The sequence below is a fragment of the Halichoeres trimaculatus genome, unplaced genomic scaffold, assembly GCF_033239565.1.
Source record: "Halichoeres trimaculatus isolate MK-OKI-2021-1 unplaced genomic scaffold, fHalTri1.1 fHalTri1_scaffold_3, whole genome shotgun sequence".
Taxonomy (NCBI): Eukaryota; Metazoa; Chordata; class Actinopteri; order Labriformes; family Labridae; genus Halichoeres; species Halichoeres trimaculatus.
Genome location: NW_027437181.1, coordinates 6,331,791 through 6,351,840, shown reverse-complemented (window position 1 = coordinate 6,351,840; position 20,050 = coordinate 6,331,791). Strand labels below are relative to the sequence as shown.

The 20,050-nt window shown below is 44.6% G+C and overlaps 1 protein-coding gene across 1 annotated transcript; it reads right to left on the bottom strand.

Annotated features, from left to right (window-relative positions):
* Positions 1–27: 27 nt before the first annotated feature.
* Positions 28–17,922, bottom strand: LOC141787791 (aggrecan core protein-like). Its single transcript, XM_074666463.1, has 20 exons — positions 17,797–17,922; positions 13,610–13,770; positions 12,863–12,954; positions 12,358–12,649; positions 12,028–12,202; positions 11,441–11,568; positions 11,064–11,357; positions 10,497–10,943; positions 10,214–10,388; positions 10,011–10,138; positions 9,467–9,760; positions 9,279–9,377; positions 7,892–9,187; positions 7,191–7,268; positions 6,429–6,542; positions 4,447–4,605; positions 4,290–4,372; positions 4,010–4,154; positions 1,787–1,969; positions 28–1,686 (listed from the first exon to the last, which is right to left on the bottom strand). The coding sequence occupies exons 2-20, from the start codon at positions 13,698–13,700 to the stop codon at positions 1,625–1,627; spliced, it is 4,335 nt and encodes a 1,444-aa protein (XP_074522564.1). The 5' UTR covers positions 13,701–13,770; positions 17,797–17,922; the 3' UTR covers positions 28–1,624.
* Between the last annotated feature and the right edge of the window lie 2,128 nt (positions 17,923–20,050).

The following is a 20,050-nucleotide window of genomic DNA, read 5'->3' as shown; positions in this document are numbered from 1 at the left end:
TATTAAGCATTTATTTATTTTCATTAAGGTGTTTTTTGCTCACAGTTATTGTAAATGTAAAATCTCATAAAATCAGAATATTAAATCAGACCAATGGAAAAGATGTTCATACAAAAATGTTGTTTTTCTGTAAAGCATGTTAATTTATATTCACTCATTGCTTGGCTGGGGCTCCCTTTGCATATACTCCTGCCTCAGTACGGTGTGTCCTTGAGGAGATCAGGCTTTGGTTGGTCTGATAGCAGTCTTCAGCTGGCTTGTGTTCCCGGGTCCAGGATCTTTCATCTTCCTCTTGACCCCATAGATTCTCTCAGCTCAGTAACATCAGGGTCATTGAACCAGCTTATGGTTCTTTTGGAGCTGTGGGCGGGAGCCAAGTCCTGCTGAAGAGTGAAACCAGTGTCTCCATGAAGCACACGGCAGATGAAACATGTAGTGCTTTAAAGTTTCTTCGTAAATGACTTGCTGTTAAACTGGCCAAACAAACTGGACTTAAGCATTGAAGAGCCTGGGTACAGTACTGATGTCCAGTGTGACTGTACCCTGAGACTGGGCCTTTGTTTTCAGGTGTTGACCCCTCAGTAGAGTTAGAGGTTTGAACAGGTTTTTGGTGTTATGAAGAGTAGAGTGTGTTTATTCAGACTGGGCAGGAATGTGCAGAAATGGGCATGAGGTGAGCAGGAAGTGAGGATGGGTCTTATCCCACAGCATGCACAGTAGAAAGGTCTCAGCATCAGCATCTTCTGCAGCTCCTCTCAATGCTGACTCTGTCTAGTGTTACTGTCTCTAATTGGAGCACAGGCTGTTAGAAATAAATAAATAAATTTCATGTAACTTCATGGTTTTCTGACCCTTTGAGACGCAGTCTGCTCTAAAACAACCTGTGCTCAGCACGTAAGAAAAACATGTTTTTTTTACGATAACTTCATGTTTAGTGCTGTACAACAGACTGATTCATAAACACCATATTTTTCATATTTCTGTGACATTAATCTATAATACAGGGTCTGTCCAAAGCTTTTCACAAGCAGTTATCTTAGCTTGGCTTTGGGAATGGAGATTATGAGAAGATCAGCTCCCGGCTTTAACATCTTGGAGTGTGTTTGAGTTTCTCAGGTAAATAAGGGTCAGGTTTATGGAGAGCCATGTGTCTGTGAGTGTCTGTGTGGACTGTTGCTCCTCCTCCTGATACTGAAACCTGTATTTACATGTGTTCCCACATTGCATGGAGGAGTGTTTCTGTGCATTGCATCCAATGATGCTGATTGTGTGTGTGTTTGTGCAGGTCCCGGGAGCATGTTTAGAGCTGAGGAATAAGAAAACAACATAAAAGCAGTGCATCAACCAGCCATGATCCACAGCAGTGTACAGTGAGCCTTTCAGACGTCATGAAAATCACACAGAACAGGAATCAGTAGAATGATATCACACAGCACACAATCAAACTTTCAACTATTTTCTACAGTTCAAATATATTAGACAGACAAAGATCAGCCTGATGCAGCATCCAGCCGTCAGCTGGATCTGAATTCCTCTTCTTGAAACGGAGAGGAGATGTCTCTGTGCTGAAAATGTTCTTTTTAAATAACCTCCTACTCCTCCTCTTCCTCGCATCCCCCTCTCTTTACTGAAGCTCTGCGCTCTCTGCCGCTCTCCTCTTCTCTCTTCTTCTCATCCTGGATTTCACTGAAGCCACAGAGAAAGAGAGTCAGTCAGCATCACAAGCCTCACATGTTCTCACCTGCTGTTACCTGTCTGTTCTCACTTATTACTCAGGTTTACTCACCATCAGTACATTCCACCTGAGGCTCCTCCCACTGACCGTCTGCTGTACAGCGGATCACAGGCAGGTGGCGCTGTCTGAAGCCGGGGTTACACTGATACCTGATGATGGAGTTTACTGGATACTCGTCCCTCCTTGGACCAAACATGTGGGCGTTTTCTACCTGTGGTGGGGCGCCACACGACACTGGGGACAGAAGAGGTAGAGTATGTGTTATAAATCACATACATACTGTGGTCCCTTTAAGAACATATGCTCTAAACACAGCCAGAGGCTTCATGGGTTACGCCCAGGTGAGTGGTCACAGCACATCACTGGCTCATATCCTGGTGTCTGAAATTACATCACCTGACCTGTTAATTAAAACAACACATGACATCATTAATAATTAAATGTTTGTGTCATCATCTTATCATGATGCATCATACATCTTCATGATGATTATCATATCTCTTTCATCTTATCTCTTTTACCTAATGTGTGCTCGATCAATTACTCAATCTGGCGATGTTTATGACATGTTGGATCCTAAAGTTCCTTAACACTTGTTATCACACAGTATCATTTTTTGGATAGTATTTCTATGGTATTGTATCATGGTTTATCATTTATTATTTCTTCTCCTGTCCAACCTTATCCTAGTAGAAAAAATATTATTATTACAGAAAAAAAGTCATCTTGTTTCATATCTTAATACATCTTATCACATCAAACCTATCATATCTGAAATATATTTCAAAATCGATATCTTAAATAATATATCATATCTTAAATATCATCTTCTCATCTCATGTCTCACATCATCTCCTTTCCTATTGTATCATATCCCATAATATGATGTCTCAGATATCATATCTCATCTTATATAATTTCATGTCATATCATATCTTATCTTATATCATATCATATCATATCATATCATATCATATCATATCATATCATATCATATCATATCATATCATATCATATCATATCATATATCATATTACATTAGGGATAGATATTATTAATATGCCCCTATCGATTCTGCTTAACAATCCAATTCTTTATCAATTCCTGTATCACTCCCTCCTGTGAATTTTCTCTATACAAAAGTAGCTTTACAGGTTTTCTGTGTCAACAAACTAAATAAATAGTGAATAAAAAATAAGAATAAAAATTGGTCAGCAACGGTAGCAATGCTGTTTGGAACCTTGAGCTTGCTGTTGTTATGCTGAAGTCAGCCATGAGTCTACATGTAACCTTTTTCCTTGTCTTCCTATTTGAAAAACATTTGTCTGTTAGTATTTTCACATGTGGATGTAATTTCCTATATGCGTTAGCATCAGCACTTGGTGTTGTATGTCATTTTTGGTACATGGTAGATGTATAACATGTTGAATGTACTGAATAGGAATCACATGCCTGAGAGAAATGTACATTTCTTTGTGGGTTCAGTTCTTAAGAAAAACTTCAAGCAAAAAATCCTGATATAGAATTTTCCATTATGCATCTGCTAAAGACTTGACAAGGGACTATTTAGGCATATCATATCATATCGCATCGCATCGCATCGCATCGCATTGTATCGTATCGTATCGTATCATATATATCATATCATACCTGATCATATCATATCATATCATATCATATCATATCATATCATATCATATCATATCATATCATATCATATCATATCATATATCATATCATATCATATCATATCATATCATATCATATCATATCACATCATATCATATCATATCATATCATATCATATCATATCATATCATATCATATCTTGTTATATCTCTAAAATATCATATCTTGTTATATCTCTAAAATACCGTCTTGTGATGACATCTCATATCATCTCAGCTTCTAAAATCTCAGCTCATTTTATCTCGTCTCATCCTATCTCATCTTATCACGTCATATTATATCACATGGAATTCTGTCTGTGTTGTAAGCGCTGTATTCAGATGTAAAAGTTTTGATTTTAGATACTCATTCTGTCACCATGTTTTTTACCCTTAGTTGTCAAGTTGTCATATCCATCAAAAACTAAAAGCCTCCTGCCAGAGAAGAGTTTGAGGAGACCAAACCAAAGCGAAAAGAAGCCAGAAGCCTCTATGACACATCCAAACACAGGGCGGACCCTGTTCAGGAGCACATCTGGGACCTTTCACACATCTTTGTTCTTCTCAAACAGAGGTGCGTCAAAGCAGGTTTGATGTCACAACAGACCTGGGCCTTTTTTGCAGGTGAAGGGCAGGTGGTAGTCACAGGGCACGTCATTCCACTGTCCGTCCTCGTACCAGATCATCACCACACAGTCTTCTTCAGAGCTGGAGTAGCTGTCGGGCTGGTTCGGCTTCCAATTCTCATATTGCTGAGGAGGGGAGACAGGCAGGAGGGAGGGGTGGAGAAAGAGGGAGAGGAGGAGGGAGAAATGATCAGGTAAACGTTGGGTCACCTGGAAGACTGTGCTCTGCTCTCTGGAACAGTTAATCAGGTAAGCACTCACCAAAGGAGTCCCATCGATCCAGTGGAAGTCATTCTCCACAGTCTTGTCATTCAGGCCGATCCACTGGTAATCCTGGGCATTGGCTGAAGGAGGAAAACCAGCTGAGGTTTGTTTTCATCTCTTTATGGCTGTCTCACTCTGCTCCTAACACACTCACCGTTAACAAATTGCTGCTCCTCAGGAGTGATGATGCTGACCAGGTGTGCATTCAGATCCCTGCAACGCTGCTCTGCACCCAGCCATGTCTCTCTGTCATTGAAGTGCAGGTAGCAGTTCCCCTGAAACTTCATCCAGCCATCCTCACACAGCTGCTCATCTGCAGCCAACAATTCACAGTTAATTCACCTCAGGCTCTGAACGACACCTGATGTCTCGTGTGTCAGAGATAAAATCACAGGTGGACTGACCATATCATAAGTGTCTGAAGCTCTTACTCTCAAGCTGCTCTGATGATACTCAGAGTCCTGCAGCTCTGTGCACTTTGCTCTTGTTCTGTGTCTGACTGTGAGTAAGAGGAGCCGTTAGCATCTCCACTCTGAGCTGCACGGAGCTGAGCTCGGCTGAAATACACCAGATGCTTCTGCAGTTCGTCTCCTCTCTGTCACGCCAAAGGATCAGATAGGTTTCCATTCAAGTCTATGTGTCAACTTACACTATATCCGTTTGATCACAGTCTGTCTGCGAGGCTGGTCTGTCATGTTGCAGGTAATACACAGCCATCATATTTTTGCTGGACGTTTAGCTGTGATGCATAAATTTAGTGTAGGGAAGATTGAGTGGGACAGGAAGTTGTGACAGGAAGAAAAACAGCCAGTGACTTTCAAAATAAAACAAACTGTCAAAATCAGTTCTTATTTAGCTCGACTAAGATGACATACCAGGAGTCAACAGGTTTGAGGTTTTACAGCCCAACATGAAAGAAGAGAGACTTGTTAATGGAGTGGGAATCACAGGGACGTCTAGGTCTTGCAACTCCAGCTGTCTGTCAGTCATACAGCTTGCCAGACTGAACAGGCAGCCGGTGTGAGTTGATAAACACAGTCAGCACGCAACAGAATGGAGTCAGACTGCAGACATATCTGGTGTATTTGAGGCGTGACAGAGATAAACTCTCTCCATGGACAGAGGAAGTCCTTACCGTTTGATTCAAGAGAAGATCCACACATATCCAGCTCACTTCCTAAAGCGAGCCGACTAAGAAAAACAAAGATCAGTGTATCTAGAGCTGATGAAGGCACAGCTTTCCAGAACCATGGCTGACCCACTTCCTGAAACTTTACTCTGAAATGTGGTGATGCCTGAAGGGGGTCCTTGCCTGGAGAGCATACAGTACATACAGAAGCACATCATCTGCAGACTGCTCACCCTGGCTGAGCCTTCAGACTCTCCTCATAAGGACCCAAGGGACAAGCTGGGATTAGCTTAACAAACCCCAAGGACAACCCTTGGGACAACCCTGGGACAACCCTTGGGACAACCCTTGGGACAACCCTTGGGACAACCCTGGGACAACCCTTGGACAAGCTGTGACAACCCTGGGACAACCCTTGGGACAACCCTTGGGACAACCCTGGGACAACCCTTGGACAAGCTGTGACAACCTTGGACAACCCTTGGACAAGTTGGGACAACCCTGGGACAACCCTTGGGACAACTCTTAGGACAACCCTTGGGACAACCCTTGGACAAGTTGTGACAACCCTGGGACAACCCTTGGGACAACCCTGGAAGAACCCTGGAGCGGAACGCCCATGGGAAATTGCTGATTTTGTGCTGAGAAAATGAACACGGCTCTCACTCTGTTCAAGAAATCCACCTGGATTTATATGTTCCTGCAGTGCGCCCTAGAGGAACATGGTTCAAGACCTTCTCAAAATCCACAAAACACATGTGGACCACATGGGTCCACTTCCTTGAGCCATCCTGCCAAGCTCCACAGCAGGGGCAGACTCGAGGATCGACCTGTGGAGTCCCCTGAGAGACTAAGCTCTGTGCTTTGACGCTTTCTTTGCTCAGCACCCAGGACTCATCCCCACAGAGCCACAGGGAGCTCAGATGCTATGACGGGTAGCATCGCTCCCTGTCCAGTGTTTTTCAGAGCCTGGTGTTAGTATTAATTAGCAGAAGCTGGTTTCGTACCCATCTCACAGCGCTCCCCTCCGTAGCTCGGCAGGCATAAGCATTTGTAAGAGTCTGCACTCTCCACACAGGTGGCTCCATTGGCACATGGGCTGGGATGGCACACATCTACTTCTGTAAAAAAGGGGGCGTGTAACTTTTTTATCAGGGTGGGTACAGGACTGAGCGGTTAGTGAACACACCAACATTGCTGCAACTTCAGATTCTCAATGAATTACTGCAAACTGAATCATGACCTCTCATGATATGCTCCACTCAAGATGAGGAGATATTCCAAAGTATAAGCCTGATTTCTGATCTGCAGGAGGAGCAGATCGTAACTTCAGTATCTGCAGTAAGTTCATGATGGAATCTGCTCCGAGCTGCAGCAGATGATCAGCATTAGATCTCCAGCAGGGTTAGGGGCTACAAAGCTTATCTGGTGCTTGAGTTCAGCATGCACGCGGTAGAGAGAAGGCAGCCAAGATGTGATAATAACACAAGCATCTTCACCTTCAGTCAGCCACACAGAAACACAGAGACCAGGAGCCACACACAGCATGAAGAAAGACCATCAAGCAAGCTCAACAATAAGTCCAAGAGAGAACACAGAGAGAGCCAGTCCTCTGAGAGTACGTGTTCATACAAAGACAAGATTCATCCGTCAAGTTCAGAAACAAGATGCACAACAACATAACACATGCAAAACTGAAGGAGCGAACCAACCATCAGGCAGCTTGAAATCTGAAGGGGGAGAAGCATGGCCGCCATTTCTGGACTTACCGTGGCAGAGAGCAACCCCTCCCTCCACCGAGCAGGAAGAATTTCCACATGGGCTAGGTTCACAGGGGTTAAAACCACCTATAATCACAGGGAAAACTTTTACAAATTAGAATTCAGCTCTGTGTATTTCCTCTGTGTTGAGATGTATGCAGATGAACGTGACATGCGGTGTTTGGGTATCAGAGAAACTGAAAGTGAGCATGTTAAAGTGTTGATCCCGAATAAAAGACTCCCCTCATTCAAGTGCAAACAAAAACCTCTCATACACTTGATTTGGCAAGGTCATTTTTTCAATTTGGTATTTTTTCCTCCAATGAAAACCCCCAGAGTCCCAAAAAGAAGACCCCATGTGACAGTAACAGCAGGTAAAGCTAAAGGTATGATAAAAATGTGTGTCCATGAACCATCCATGTATTCGTGTCTTGTTCCCCTGCCGGTTGCCAGCTGTCCATTTGGAGTTCATACAGAAGTCGGGGTGTTGTGGTGTTTGCCTGTTTTTCCTTCCTCCACTCGTATTTCTGCTACATCTGAGTAAATGCTGTAATTGGGCCAACAGGGAAACATAGACCTTTCCCTAACATCAGCAACCACTGTGGAAACTCCCACAGACTTATGTATGTCTACTCTGTCTGCACTCCAACCCTAAACTGATCAAACACTGGTCTATAAACACAGATACATCAAAGGACAGTTTGCCTTACCGTCTAGTAAACCAGATGAAGGTGCGATGTAGCTGCGAGGAGCAGCCAATCCTGCCGGAGCAGGCACAGGGCCGGGAGTGCCAAACAAGCCACCAGAGGTTTGTGACAAATCCGCCTCACTGAGGACCCCTTCAAGTTCTGTGGTGCTCTCAGTATAGATGGATGAAGAGGGCAGGAGCACCTTAGGGACATCTTGAGAGGAAGGTCCTGAGGGGACACCGCTGGCTGAGGATACACCAAAGTCACTGCCGCTGCCTCTTCCACTGAACTCCTCTGACCCCTTTCCAAGCTCCAGAGATGGAGCAGCGTGTCGGGATTCATCAGCTGTAAAATCCCCAGACAAAAAAGTAACACTGCCTTCCTCTCCATTGGTCAAGTACCCTGATCCAGATGTCCCTGATCCAGATGTTCCTGATCCAGATGTTCCTGATCCAGACTCTGAGATGAAACCTGAGCCTCCTAAACCAGACAGATGCCCCCCACTCCCCTTTCCTGAGCTGTAGAGTAAAATCCCAGAGGCCTCCTGCTCCCCAGAAGAAGATACTGTAAGGTCAGTAAGGCCTGACCCTACAAAGGTTATGTCATAGTTCCCAGAGCCACTTGTGGACCCAGACCCACTGAGAGTCCCAGATCCTGAAATGTCCCCAGAGCCACTAAACGCAAGAATACCCCCTCCAAGCTCAGATTCCGTGAAGATCCTCGGTGCAGATGCATCAATCAGTTCACCATCTATCAGCAAGATCTGAGGGTTACCACTTCCAGAGAGTTCCCCTGACTGTCCACTAGCACTCCCAGAGGAAAACCCTGATGGGGTACCGCTGAACCCAGAAAAGTCCATAGTGTTGATGTAACCAGAGAACTGTCCAGATCCAGATGGATCTCCACCACTGAGCACCCCAGAGCCTGCCCCGGATAATGGGAAGAGGAACTCTGAGCTTCCCTCTCCAGCCTCCTGCAGGCCTCCTGAGCTGGAGCCAGAGAAACTGTCCTCAGCACCTGAGAAAACCACAGTGATCCCAGATCCATCAAGACCTGATCCAGAGGCATCAGCACTGCTGAAACCTGATGATCCACTAGGTACACCAGCACCCATACTGCCAGACCAGTCTCCAGACAGGTCCCCAGATGCCGACAGATCACCTGAGACACTCCAAGAGGCACTACCAACATCTGCTGATCCTTGTCCAAAGTCTGCAGATGCTGATCCAATGTCTGCTGATCCTGACCCAGCATCGGCTGATCCTGATCCAGACCCTGAAGCATCCACAGTGATGGGTGGAATGATGGGAGGACCAACTGAAGCAACATAAATGACAGAAAGGTAAATGATGAAAAACAACAGTTCAGGAGTAGAACAAACGTCAGAACGACTCACAAACTGACTCACCAGGCCTCAGCAGATCAGTCTCTGATGTCAGGTTCAGAAGGGCCTCCTGGATATCACTGATGTTCAGCCCAGTTTCATTGGCAATAAGAAGAATATCCGCTAGAGGGTTAAAACAATAGGTGAAAAGGTCAGCTCAATGTCAAAGAAAATCAAGTCAAGAAAACATTTTTGGAGAAGTGGAGTGTTACCTCTGAAACAGTAGGCATCGTATCTGCTGTCAGGATCAGGGTAGCCTGTCTGATTGGGGTGAGAAAATACAGTGTGTACTCCTGGTTTCCCACCCCCACACACCACACGGGGGATGTTGATGGGATAGCGGACACTTCGATCTGCCAGCCAGCCAGCACGACACTTATCTAGACCCATCCTCCAGGCTGCGTAGAGCTGTCCAGTGGATGCTAGCACAGCGCTCTGCTCACGACAGCTGGATGCAGCCTCATCATAGGTGAACCCTTCAGCAGAGCCCACATGGAAAACCTCACCTGGAGAACAGCAGGTTGAGATGAGTACTGAGCCTTTTCAAGTCTCTCTCAAGTCTAGTTTGATACTGGTCCACATTTCAAGGTCTGGAAACTAATGTGAGAGCGTGTGAGGGAACACATGAGTGTGTGAGGTGGACAATGGTTTTCATTGTGCCTTTGACCATAAATGATGCAAATTAAAATAATTCTTCTGAACAGTTCCATGAAAAAAGAACCAACCCATTCCACACGACACTGGGTCTTTTCTCACCTCTGAGCCCATCAACGTAGCAGTACACATCGTACCTCTCCTCTGCTGGCCTCAAACCATAAGATCGGACTCCAGGTTGATCTCCCAGATCTCCTGCACATTCATCTCGAGGGGAAACGATGGGATACCTAAAGAACAGCGATAACGCTTGTGTGTTCTTCAGGAGAAATATGTCTGTACATGCTGCATAAACAAACATTTACCTGACAGTCTGGTCCAGCAACCATCCAGCGTCACACCTGTGATATCCTGCCACATATGATGCCTGTAGCTGCTCTGGGGAGGCAATAAATGCCCCTATACTCCTGCAAGCCAGCTGAGCTTCAGTGAAGGTAAAGGCGTATCGCCCATTCCCAGAGCGGTACAGGAAGACCACACCTGTGCAAAAAAACATGACACATCTTAATGTGAAGGAGCCCTCACTATCATTCTTGATAATGAAGAGTGTTCACACAACAAGTGAATGTGAGCAGTTCTTTCACTGACCAGATGGAGGCATCACTGAGGCTGTGCTTGACTGCAGGTCTACTTTGGACCGGGTGGTGACGGCCTCTATCAGGTCTGTAACAAACGCTGTGGCTTTGGGAGGCTGAGGGAACTCTGTGGGCAGCTCTGTGGGCGGCTCTGTAGGCAGCTCTGTAGGCAGCTCTGTAGGCAGCTCTGTAGGCAGCTCTATAGGCAGCTCTGTGGCTGGCTCTGTAGGCAGCTCTGTGGGCAGCTCAGTGGGCAGCTCTGTAGGCAGCTCTGTGGGCGGCTCTGTCATGCTCTCAGTAAAGTCAATGGTGGGCCGTTGAGTCTCGAGCTCTCCCACCACCTCGCTCTCTATGGTCGTTGTTTTGAAGAACACCTCTGTGCTCTGTGTCACAGCGGTCACACTCATATCGCCACTACCCTCTTCTTCCCCGGAGCCTGAACCCTCCTCATCTGAAGACTCTGGGGGGATTACAAAGGAAAGTTATTGCAAGAGGTACTTTTTAATAGTAAGCGTATTACCCAGTTAGCTTATTGCCCGGTCAGCTTTAAAAACAATGAGGCATCTTCAGTGGCTCCTACCTGTGTAGCAGAAAGCATCATAACGAGACTCGGAGCGAGGGTATCCTGTCTGGTTAGTGTGGAGGTAAACAGTCCTCACCCCCAGCAGACCCCCTCCACACTGCGGTCGACGAACATTGATGGGGTATCGGACGCTGCGATCTGCCAGCCAGCCGGCGTTACAGACATCCATCCCAGCCTGCCAGGCCAGGTAGAGCTGACCTGTGTTGGCCAGCTGAGCTCGTCGAGCGGAGCATGCAGTCACCGCCTCAGAGAAAGTGAACTTTTCTGCAGAGGTGACGTGGAAGACTCGCCCTGTGTGAGCACAGAGAGGTCCATCAGAGGATGAATCAGAACAACAAGAGTTTTACACCTTCAACGTGTTTCATGTACAGTACCTGTCATCTTTTCTGTGAAGCAGTACACATCATATGTTTCAGTGAGGTCTCTGACTCCATAGGTCCTGACCCCGGGCTGGTGCTCTTTGTCACCAAAACAGTTCATACGTGGATCATGGATCGGGTACCTTTGGGTCAAATGGAAAAATATTTGTTTTTGACTCTTAACAAAGATGTAAAATGCTCCCTGACTTTGACAAAGCTCTCTGAGATAAGTCAAAAATTTTACAAGAGATGTTTATTGGAGATGAGCCCTATGGGCAGGGGTGTAAAGGTCCACTGAGGTCTGCAGGGCCGTGGATCAGAGCAAACATACCACAGCAGTTTGTAGTCTCCACCTGACAAACAAAGGACTAGATATCCAAATGTCTGGTCATCTATTCACGTCATAGAGAAAAGTGATTTGAAGTGATGAAGCACAAAGGCAGAACGACAAATCTGTGGTTCACAGGCACGTCTATGTTCGTCTATATGCAGATGATTTTCCTCTGTGTTTAAATCTACACAGCAGGGGCCAGCGAGGGCCAACACTTCCCTCCAGGATGCTTCCCCTGCAGAGTCAGAGAGGCTCGCTCCCTCACACTGACCTGACTGTGTGGTCTGACAGCCAGCCGGCATCACACTGGTGGAACCCGTCATCGAACGCTGCCTGCAGCTGTCCAGGTGAGGCCACGACGGCACTGTTCAGGTTGCATGCTGCCTGTGCCTTTTCAAATGTCAGACTGTAGCGCCCCATTATGGCCCGGTAATGAAACACCAAACCTATATGGGACAGTAGAAGTTCTGAATGAAGCCCACATCAGAAAGGCCAGACTTCCAGGAGATAACAACCAATCAAAGGCAATTGATCAACAAAAACTATACCAATCTTACATCCCTCTATCTGTGGTCTGTACTGGACTGACAGACTGCCTCACCTTGGACCTGCATGTGGACCAGATCATGGTTGTCCTCGATGCCGTGCTGGACCTCACAGCGGTAAACTCCGGAGTCGCTGGACCTCAGCTCAGAGATCCTGATGCTGGCGTCTGTTGGAGTCCCAGGGTAGCCCACCAGGTGAACTCTGTCCAGGTAGCTCTCTGTGATGCGCACCTGGCCCTCAAGTGCCACCAGGATGGTGGTTGTCTTTTCTTTAGTGACCAGACTCCACTTGATGCGGTGAGAGAGGGGGGCAATAGAGGGCGCTCCAGGGTCTGGTACAGTGTGGTCCTGAAAGAAAATGCATAAAGCTGCAGAGTGTGTGCTGCTGTCTGAACACACATGATCTGACAAAAAGAAATCCTGTAAAGTCTGCAACTATCAGACCAAAACCTTGACCAATCACAGAAATGGAGCCCAGGCAATCGAGCCTTCCAACCTTCAGCTGGCGCAGAAACTTGTTAAAATCAAAAATGCAAAACAAATTCATGAAGAATTCCTCACCTCAAAGTAACACGGCAGTACCACTGTTTCACCCAGCAGGGGGCGCTGTGGTCCCTCCAGGGGGATGCTCACACTCAGCACATCCTCTGGATCTGCCAGAGAGAACAATCCGCTGTTACCTGATGTGAGGAGCGCCCTGAAAATCATCCTATGGGTGGTCAAAGAAAGCTAACAGGAAGCTAACAGGAAGCTCAAATGTAGTCAACAGAAAGCTAACAGGTAACGCCACCATAGGTGGATATGTTATAACTTAATATTCATATTAATATTTTTGTTAAGTGTCTTAAGTTTGTTGTAATTTGAAACTTTCATAGTACAAGTTGAGTGATGTTTGATTGACATTTGAATAGTTGACATTTAAAATGTTTGATGTTTGGCTAATGTTTGATTGGTTGATGTTTAGTTGAATGATATTTGACTAACTGATGTTTAATTAGTTGATGTTTGGCTGATGTTTGATCAGCTGATGTTTTATTAGCTGATGTTTGATTGGTTTATGTTGAATGGGTGATGTTTGTTTAGCTGTTGTTGATTGGTTGATGTTTGATGAGCTAATGTTTGGTTGGTTGATGTTTGATTTGCTGATGTTTGATTGGTTGATGTTTCACTGGCTGATGTTAAGTTTGCTGATTTTTGATGGGCTAATGTTGATTAACTGATGTTTGGTTCGCTGATGTCTGATTGGTTGATATTTAATTGACTGATGTTTGATTAGCTGATGTTTGATCGGTTGTTGTTTACTCTTACCCAGAAAGGAGTGCTGGTCATACATGTAGTCAAAGGAAGCTGAGATCACATGCAGACAAGCAGACAGCAGCAGCGTCCACCTCAGCATCATGACCTCCTACAGTGAAACAGTTAAGGTTTATAAAGATCCAACACACGCTCAGACTGGGTTTGGCCCCCTGCTGGAAGACAGAGAGAAAGCAGGATGACAACACTGGAATGAAGAGTGTGTTTACGTCTTACACTCTTTTAAAGGGGCAGCTTTATTTAAATTATAACCAACACACATGGAAATCCACCGGCACACACACACACACACACACACACACACACACACCATCACAGTTTCCCTCAAACACAGCCGACTTCATGTTCCTCTCTCCGACAACACGCTGCTCTTATTTTTGACAGGAAAACAAGCAGCTCCAGTTCTTTCAAAGTAAATGTTTGCTGTTATTTTACCTGAGTAACACTTCCTGCCCCTCCCTCTGGCTACAGGGAAACACCCCAAGAGTCTAAACACACTGTGAGAGCATTCATTCACACACATGCACACACACACACTGGTGCACCCCATTGGACGTGCTAGAGACTGTTCACAGTGAGCATCATAGGAGACTCAAACTTTTGTCTCCTGTTGTTCATTCTTTGTTTTCTTCTTATTATTCTCCTCTTGATCAATCATCTGTCATGTATGGTGATCAGGTGTTTCCAAATATATTATGATACTTCAACCAACCTTAACTGCTGGAAAGTTTGGCTAATCTACGAGCAGCTCTGTGGCGTATAGAACATACTGAAGCTTGGATCTATCAGTGAGGGTCTTTAATTATCAGAGATAACAGGTTTCTGAGCTCTGATAGGATCCAACCCTGACCTCAGTGTATCTCAGTGTGAGATATATGACATCTCTTCTGGAGCACACCTGAAACATTAAACTCCATATGTGTCTGACGTTTGAGTTCACACACAGCTGCTGTCGGACAGGGCGGCTCCAGGTAAACAGGGGTGAGAGTGTGTGTGAGTGGATGTGTCAGTGAGAAGCGTCAGACTCCAAAACAGCAGGTTTATTTATGAACCAGGGAAAAGTAAGAGGAGGAGGAGGAGGGTGGCGCCCCTTCTGACCTGAGCTCACTCTCCAACCGTAAACAGAGTTTAAGTTTCTGACGTCAAATCCCACAAACAGCTGAGAGCAGTCATAAAAACATGCCTGTGTATGTGTGTTTGAAAATCACACTACACAATCTGAAATCTACGCAGTATTTATGTCTCATTTTCAGTAAAAATAGTCTCTTTACACTGTAACCCTCTGTCTCATAGTGGTCTCTGCAGTGTTCAGATGTTTAAAGTAATTTCCTCCTTAAGTCAGTGGTTTCTATATTTACGCCTGGAGTTTAAGTTTTCTTCTTAGAGCATGACAAAAAAGTTTTCAGTATTTATTTCAAAAATTAGATTTGTTCATTGAGTCACAGACATCCATCAGAGCATATCAGCTATGATACACAAGCTTAAAGGAAAAGTGAGGAGTTTCCAAGTGATCTTGGAAAAGTCTTCCTTCCACAACTTAAAATGAGATTATCAGAGCCAGTGTAGGTTATTTTTTAATGCTATTTCTCAGCTTCAAGATCAGGTTTGATGGGATCAGATTGATTTATGGCACGTCAAAGTCTCTGAGATAAAACCGCATCGACTGACTGAGCTTGGTGGTGAGAAGAGAAATCTGTATTTTTCTCTGCTGAAAATGATTTCTGTGATTAATTTTGTAGTGATGGTGGACAATGGAGCCTAACTGTCTGACAGAAAAAGGACAGAAGAGAAGAAGAAAGCTGAACAGGAGAATGATAAAGCATGAGCTAAAGGCTAAAACTGGGGCTAAAGGCTACCATAGACATTATAATTAATGGACATAGTCTCCCTGACATTTCCTGTCTGTTTCTGAAACAGATTTTTGAAGCAGATCAGCTGGCACAGCCATATTGAAAGTGACGCAGGCTTTAAGTCTCCACACTAACAGCTAAAGGGCGCCTGTCAGTCACGTGAACTGAGTTGTACCTTTGATTGGGCAAACTCACAATCTTGATATCTTAAAAACTGCAGAGTCCGAAAAAAAATTCTCCCCCGTAATGTGCTGATGGTGAAATTAAAGAATTAGGTTAACATTACACTTTAAAGATACGTCTCAAAGCACTGGGTTGAATGTAGAGCTAAACATAGCCGGCTACTAAACTAGGGTACAAACTGACAAAGTTTGCGTGTTGGCACGTTACAAACCATGGTGCCATGGCAACTTAACTGATGATTGTCATGTTGTATCTGGTAAAAAGTTGACTTGAAGAAATAAAAGTAGTGTTAAAATGGAAAACCTAATCTCCATTCATTGCCAAAATAAACACACGCCTTTTTAGGAGTCATGTCTTCACGACAGTGTGCACGCAACACTGGCTAAAGGTGTTGCTGCTGTCCACTTCAAACAGACAGTCCTCAAATGTCCAAATGTTTTTCAAAGTATGAAGAGAAATAATGATTCATGGAATCACAAAAAACACAGTTTATTTTAATTTAACATGAAGTTCATGCTGTTCGATAGTGAATGTTCAGGAGCTTTTAATCAGCTTGAGAGGAAATGTCTGTAACTTTATGAACAAAATTAAATATGTGAGAAAAAAAATATCTCCTTCGCGTAGAAGAATAAAATCACTTCTTGCACAGGTTTTCATATTTCGAGTACCAGAAGTTAAACTGAACCGCATAAAAATGTTTTACGACCCAATATTAGAAGACTATAAAGAGTTTGCTCAGTTTCTGTAAAGAGTAAAAAATATACCAATGAGTTAAAAAAGTTTACTTGCTTAGTTTCTTGTGTGAATAATTTTTTCTCTTTCCAAAATTTTATTTCATTCCCTACTCAGTGTAAGATGAAATGAGATAAAATCATGTTTCTATCATCATTACGCTGATGCTCAGTAGTTTAGATAATCAGGAAATATTACAGGTCCTAATACTGTCTCCTGTGGTACTCCAGGTGTCAAATCATCCACAAAGTGTTCTCTTCGCGCATATGCATTGCCTCTGATAAAGTAAAGGTTTAATTTTGGCTTTAGTCTGGGACTAAAGCACCAGGATACAGGTCCATGCTTCTCTCGCTTTCTAATGAAGTATTGATTACATCAGCTGAGGGAGTTTTAGAGTTTATGAGTTTTAATGATAGCCCTTATGTCATTTAGATCAAATCTTAGATCAGTAATGAGGAGGTTACCTTCTTTTGATTTGGCTTAAAGCACATCTTTTAGAATGAAGGGTTCAGTATCGGTGTAAGGAGGACAGTAAAAAGCATGACAGTTACGTTTCATCCCCAAAGAGTGGGAGATGACATCATGTCAAGACAAACATATTCTGCAACGCTCATCGACTCAAAGTTCTCAAGATCCCCTCCTCCAGTGGACATGTGTCGGAAAGAAAAGCCATGTCTCAAACATCAGAGAAAGATGTCTCACATGGAGGTAAAAAGGCTGGAGCTGTGGCATGAACTGGGAAGTCTGGATCTATCAAAGTCTTTTTCATGGTACGCTGATCTGCTCCCTACAGCGAGGTCAGAAAGTCAGAGTCAGGACAGCATGTGACACATGTGCCATGCTTCTACCCACATCTGGTCTCTGCCTCTGTGTGTGTGTGTGTGTGTGTGTGTGTGTGTGTGTGTGTGTGTGTGTGTGTGTGTGTGTGTGTGTGTGTGTGTGTGTGTGTGTGTGTGTGTGTGTGTGTGTGTAAGAGAGGTCGTGAGCTGCTGTTCACACTGAGCTCATTGAGCATCTGTGGGGTCCGCTCCCTCAGAGACCCCAGCCTGTCAGAGCAGACCTGTTCCCCCTGAAGCAGACATTGTTTCAGCATGGGCACACACACACACACACACATACACACACACACACACACACACACACACACACACACACACACACACACACACACACACACACACACACACACACACACACACACACACACACAGTCTCCCCCTGAAACCGGTATTTTCTTGTCATTTCTGTATTATTAAAATCAAAGAGAGGATCTCTGAGGAGCCAGCAGAGCTCTGGTCCTCCTGTCTTCTCTTGTACAGACTGAACACAGAGAGCTGAGCATTGTTGTTGGACACTTTCAGACTTTAAATCAGTCAGATAAACTTCAAACAGAAGAATGAACAGGTGTCTGCTCACCTGTTGTACTCGCTGCTCCTCTGTCACTCTTCTTCACTGGTGTTTGATCTCCAACTGATGAAGTTTAAGTCCGCTGAGCTGTAGAGAGTTCAGGATGCTGGCAGGGACTGAGAGCAGGTCTGCCTCCAGACCCCACAGGAAACACTGAGCAGGACTGACCCCACCAAAATAAAAGCACACGAGCTCCCTCTGAGGCTGAGCCGCCCCTCGGATGAAGACTCAGGTATTTATGTGCAGGGGGAGGAGGGAGGAGAGAGGGTGCAGTTCCTGAGTGTTTGAGAGACTGAATCAATCACAGACACATAGCTGAGTCACTCTTCATGTTCATGACCCGGTTTACATCACAAAGAACATCCAACACCTCACACACTCAATACTACGGTGGCTCAGAAGGTCCCTCTTGTCCTACCTGTCTCAGCTTCTACATTCTGATACTATGATTCACTCCCTTCCGCTGTAGGTATCGGATCAGGTGTTCACATCAGAGGAGTCTGTTATCTCTCTGGTCTTATCAAGGGAACTTAAAGAGTGAGTCCTCTGCTTTGTGTTCAACCTGTTTCACGTTCAGACCAAATAATAACTAATTCACATGTTGCAGGAATCTCTAAATCTCTCTGTAAAGAGATCTTCTTCACCAGATCGTCATAAGAATGAAATGATGAGGTCTTCACATCAGGATCTCTGAACTGGTTCATGACACCTGAGAGATGAGAGAGATGGGCCTCAAACACCAAGGTCTGCTCATATCTTCTCCCCTGAAAGAAGGGGGTTCTCTCAAAGTGACAGCAGCTTGGACGAAGCGTCTCAGACAGAGGCTGAAATCATCTGTTAAAATGAAACATTCTGGTTGGTGGAGGTTTTTTGTCGCTCAGTTTTCCACCCTGATATTTTGGGTGTAAAACTTGTGTTGGATCTGAATCTGGATCAGTTTGAGTAAGTCCTCTCTGCTTCTATTTTCACTCCTTTCAGAATAAAAGCTGTTGAAAGCGGAAACAAAGCCTCCCTTTGAGTGGGACCTCCGGGAGCTCTGTGAGCAGGAAACAACAGCATGAACAACCACAGTGTTCACACACCTAGCTGTTTCTACGGTTACAAACCAGCTCCACTTTGGGTTTAATGAGAGCGCTGGCCAAGACATAAAGACAGAAAAGCCCTTTGACGCTGTCAGAGTAATATTCCTCTTCATGGGGCCCCTGCAGTGTCACGTTAGAGTCTGCAGACATCAGACACTGATTTTATGATCTTCATCCTTTAAGACGACACACTTGGACTCAAACACAAATGCCTGTGTCAGCTAAATAGACTGTTCAAAGTTAAAGTCTCTGTTAGGACTCACCAAAATCTGACATTTTCAAATGCTGTTTCTCAGTATCTCTGGACAAACCAACCAGTCCATCAGAGAGGAGAGAGATCTGTGTTTTTCTGCTGAAAAGGATTTCTGCGATTTGTTTTGAGTGACACTGGAGCTGGACTGTCTGATAGAAAAAGGAGACCAGAGCAGAAGAAAGCTGGACAGCTCTACATATAAATACAATACCTCGTGTTATAAAGAAGATCTGCTCTCCAAAGCAAGCACACACCTTGATAAGAGTTACAATGGTCTTAACAACAGTGGATCCCAGAAAACACTACCGATTCTGACCACAGGGGTCGCTGTGATCAACATTAACAGGGAATCCTCACAGAGTCAGTAAATAGATATTTCTGTGTTTTTGAAGGAGGGGTTGTATGAAATACACATCTGTTGTTGGGGTCTACCTGTGCTCCACTTAATTCAAAGGATTCTTCATTTTCTGTCATTGGTTCAGAGATTTGCCTTTTCTAGCATTAACACCGACTCGTGAAAGCAGCAATGAAGCAATTCCTTTGTGAATCTCTAATGTTTCCTCAGCACAAAAGTGGACAGGAATACTGAAGGACAGGTGGACAAGTGGATGGACAGACAGATAGACAAATGGAAAAGTGGACAAACGGAGAACTGGGCAGGTAGACAAAATCTGGTGGACGAGTGGATGGGTGGACCAGTGGACAATTGGACAGATGGACAAAGTGATAGGTGGATTGGTGGACATGTGGAAGGATGGACAGTTGGACAAGTGGACAAGACAAGTGGAAAAGTGGATGGTCAAACGGATGGACAAGTTGACTTGTGGGTGAGTGGACCGATGGACAGGTGGACTTGTGATCCAGCTAAAATGTGAAGTTCTGTAATTATTACTTGTTTACTGACAGCCTGACAATCATCTGACTCCTC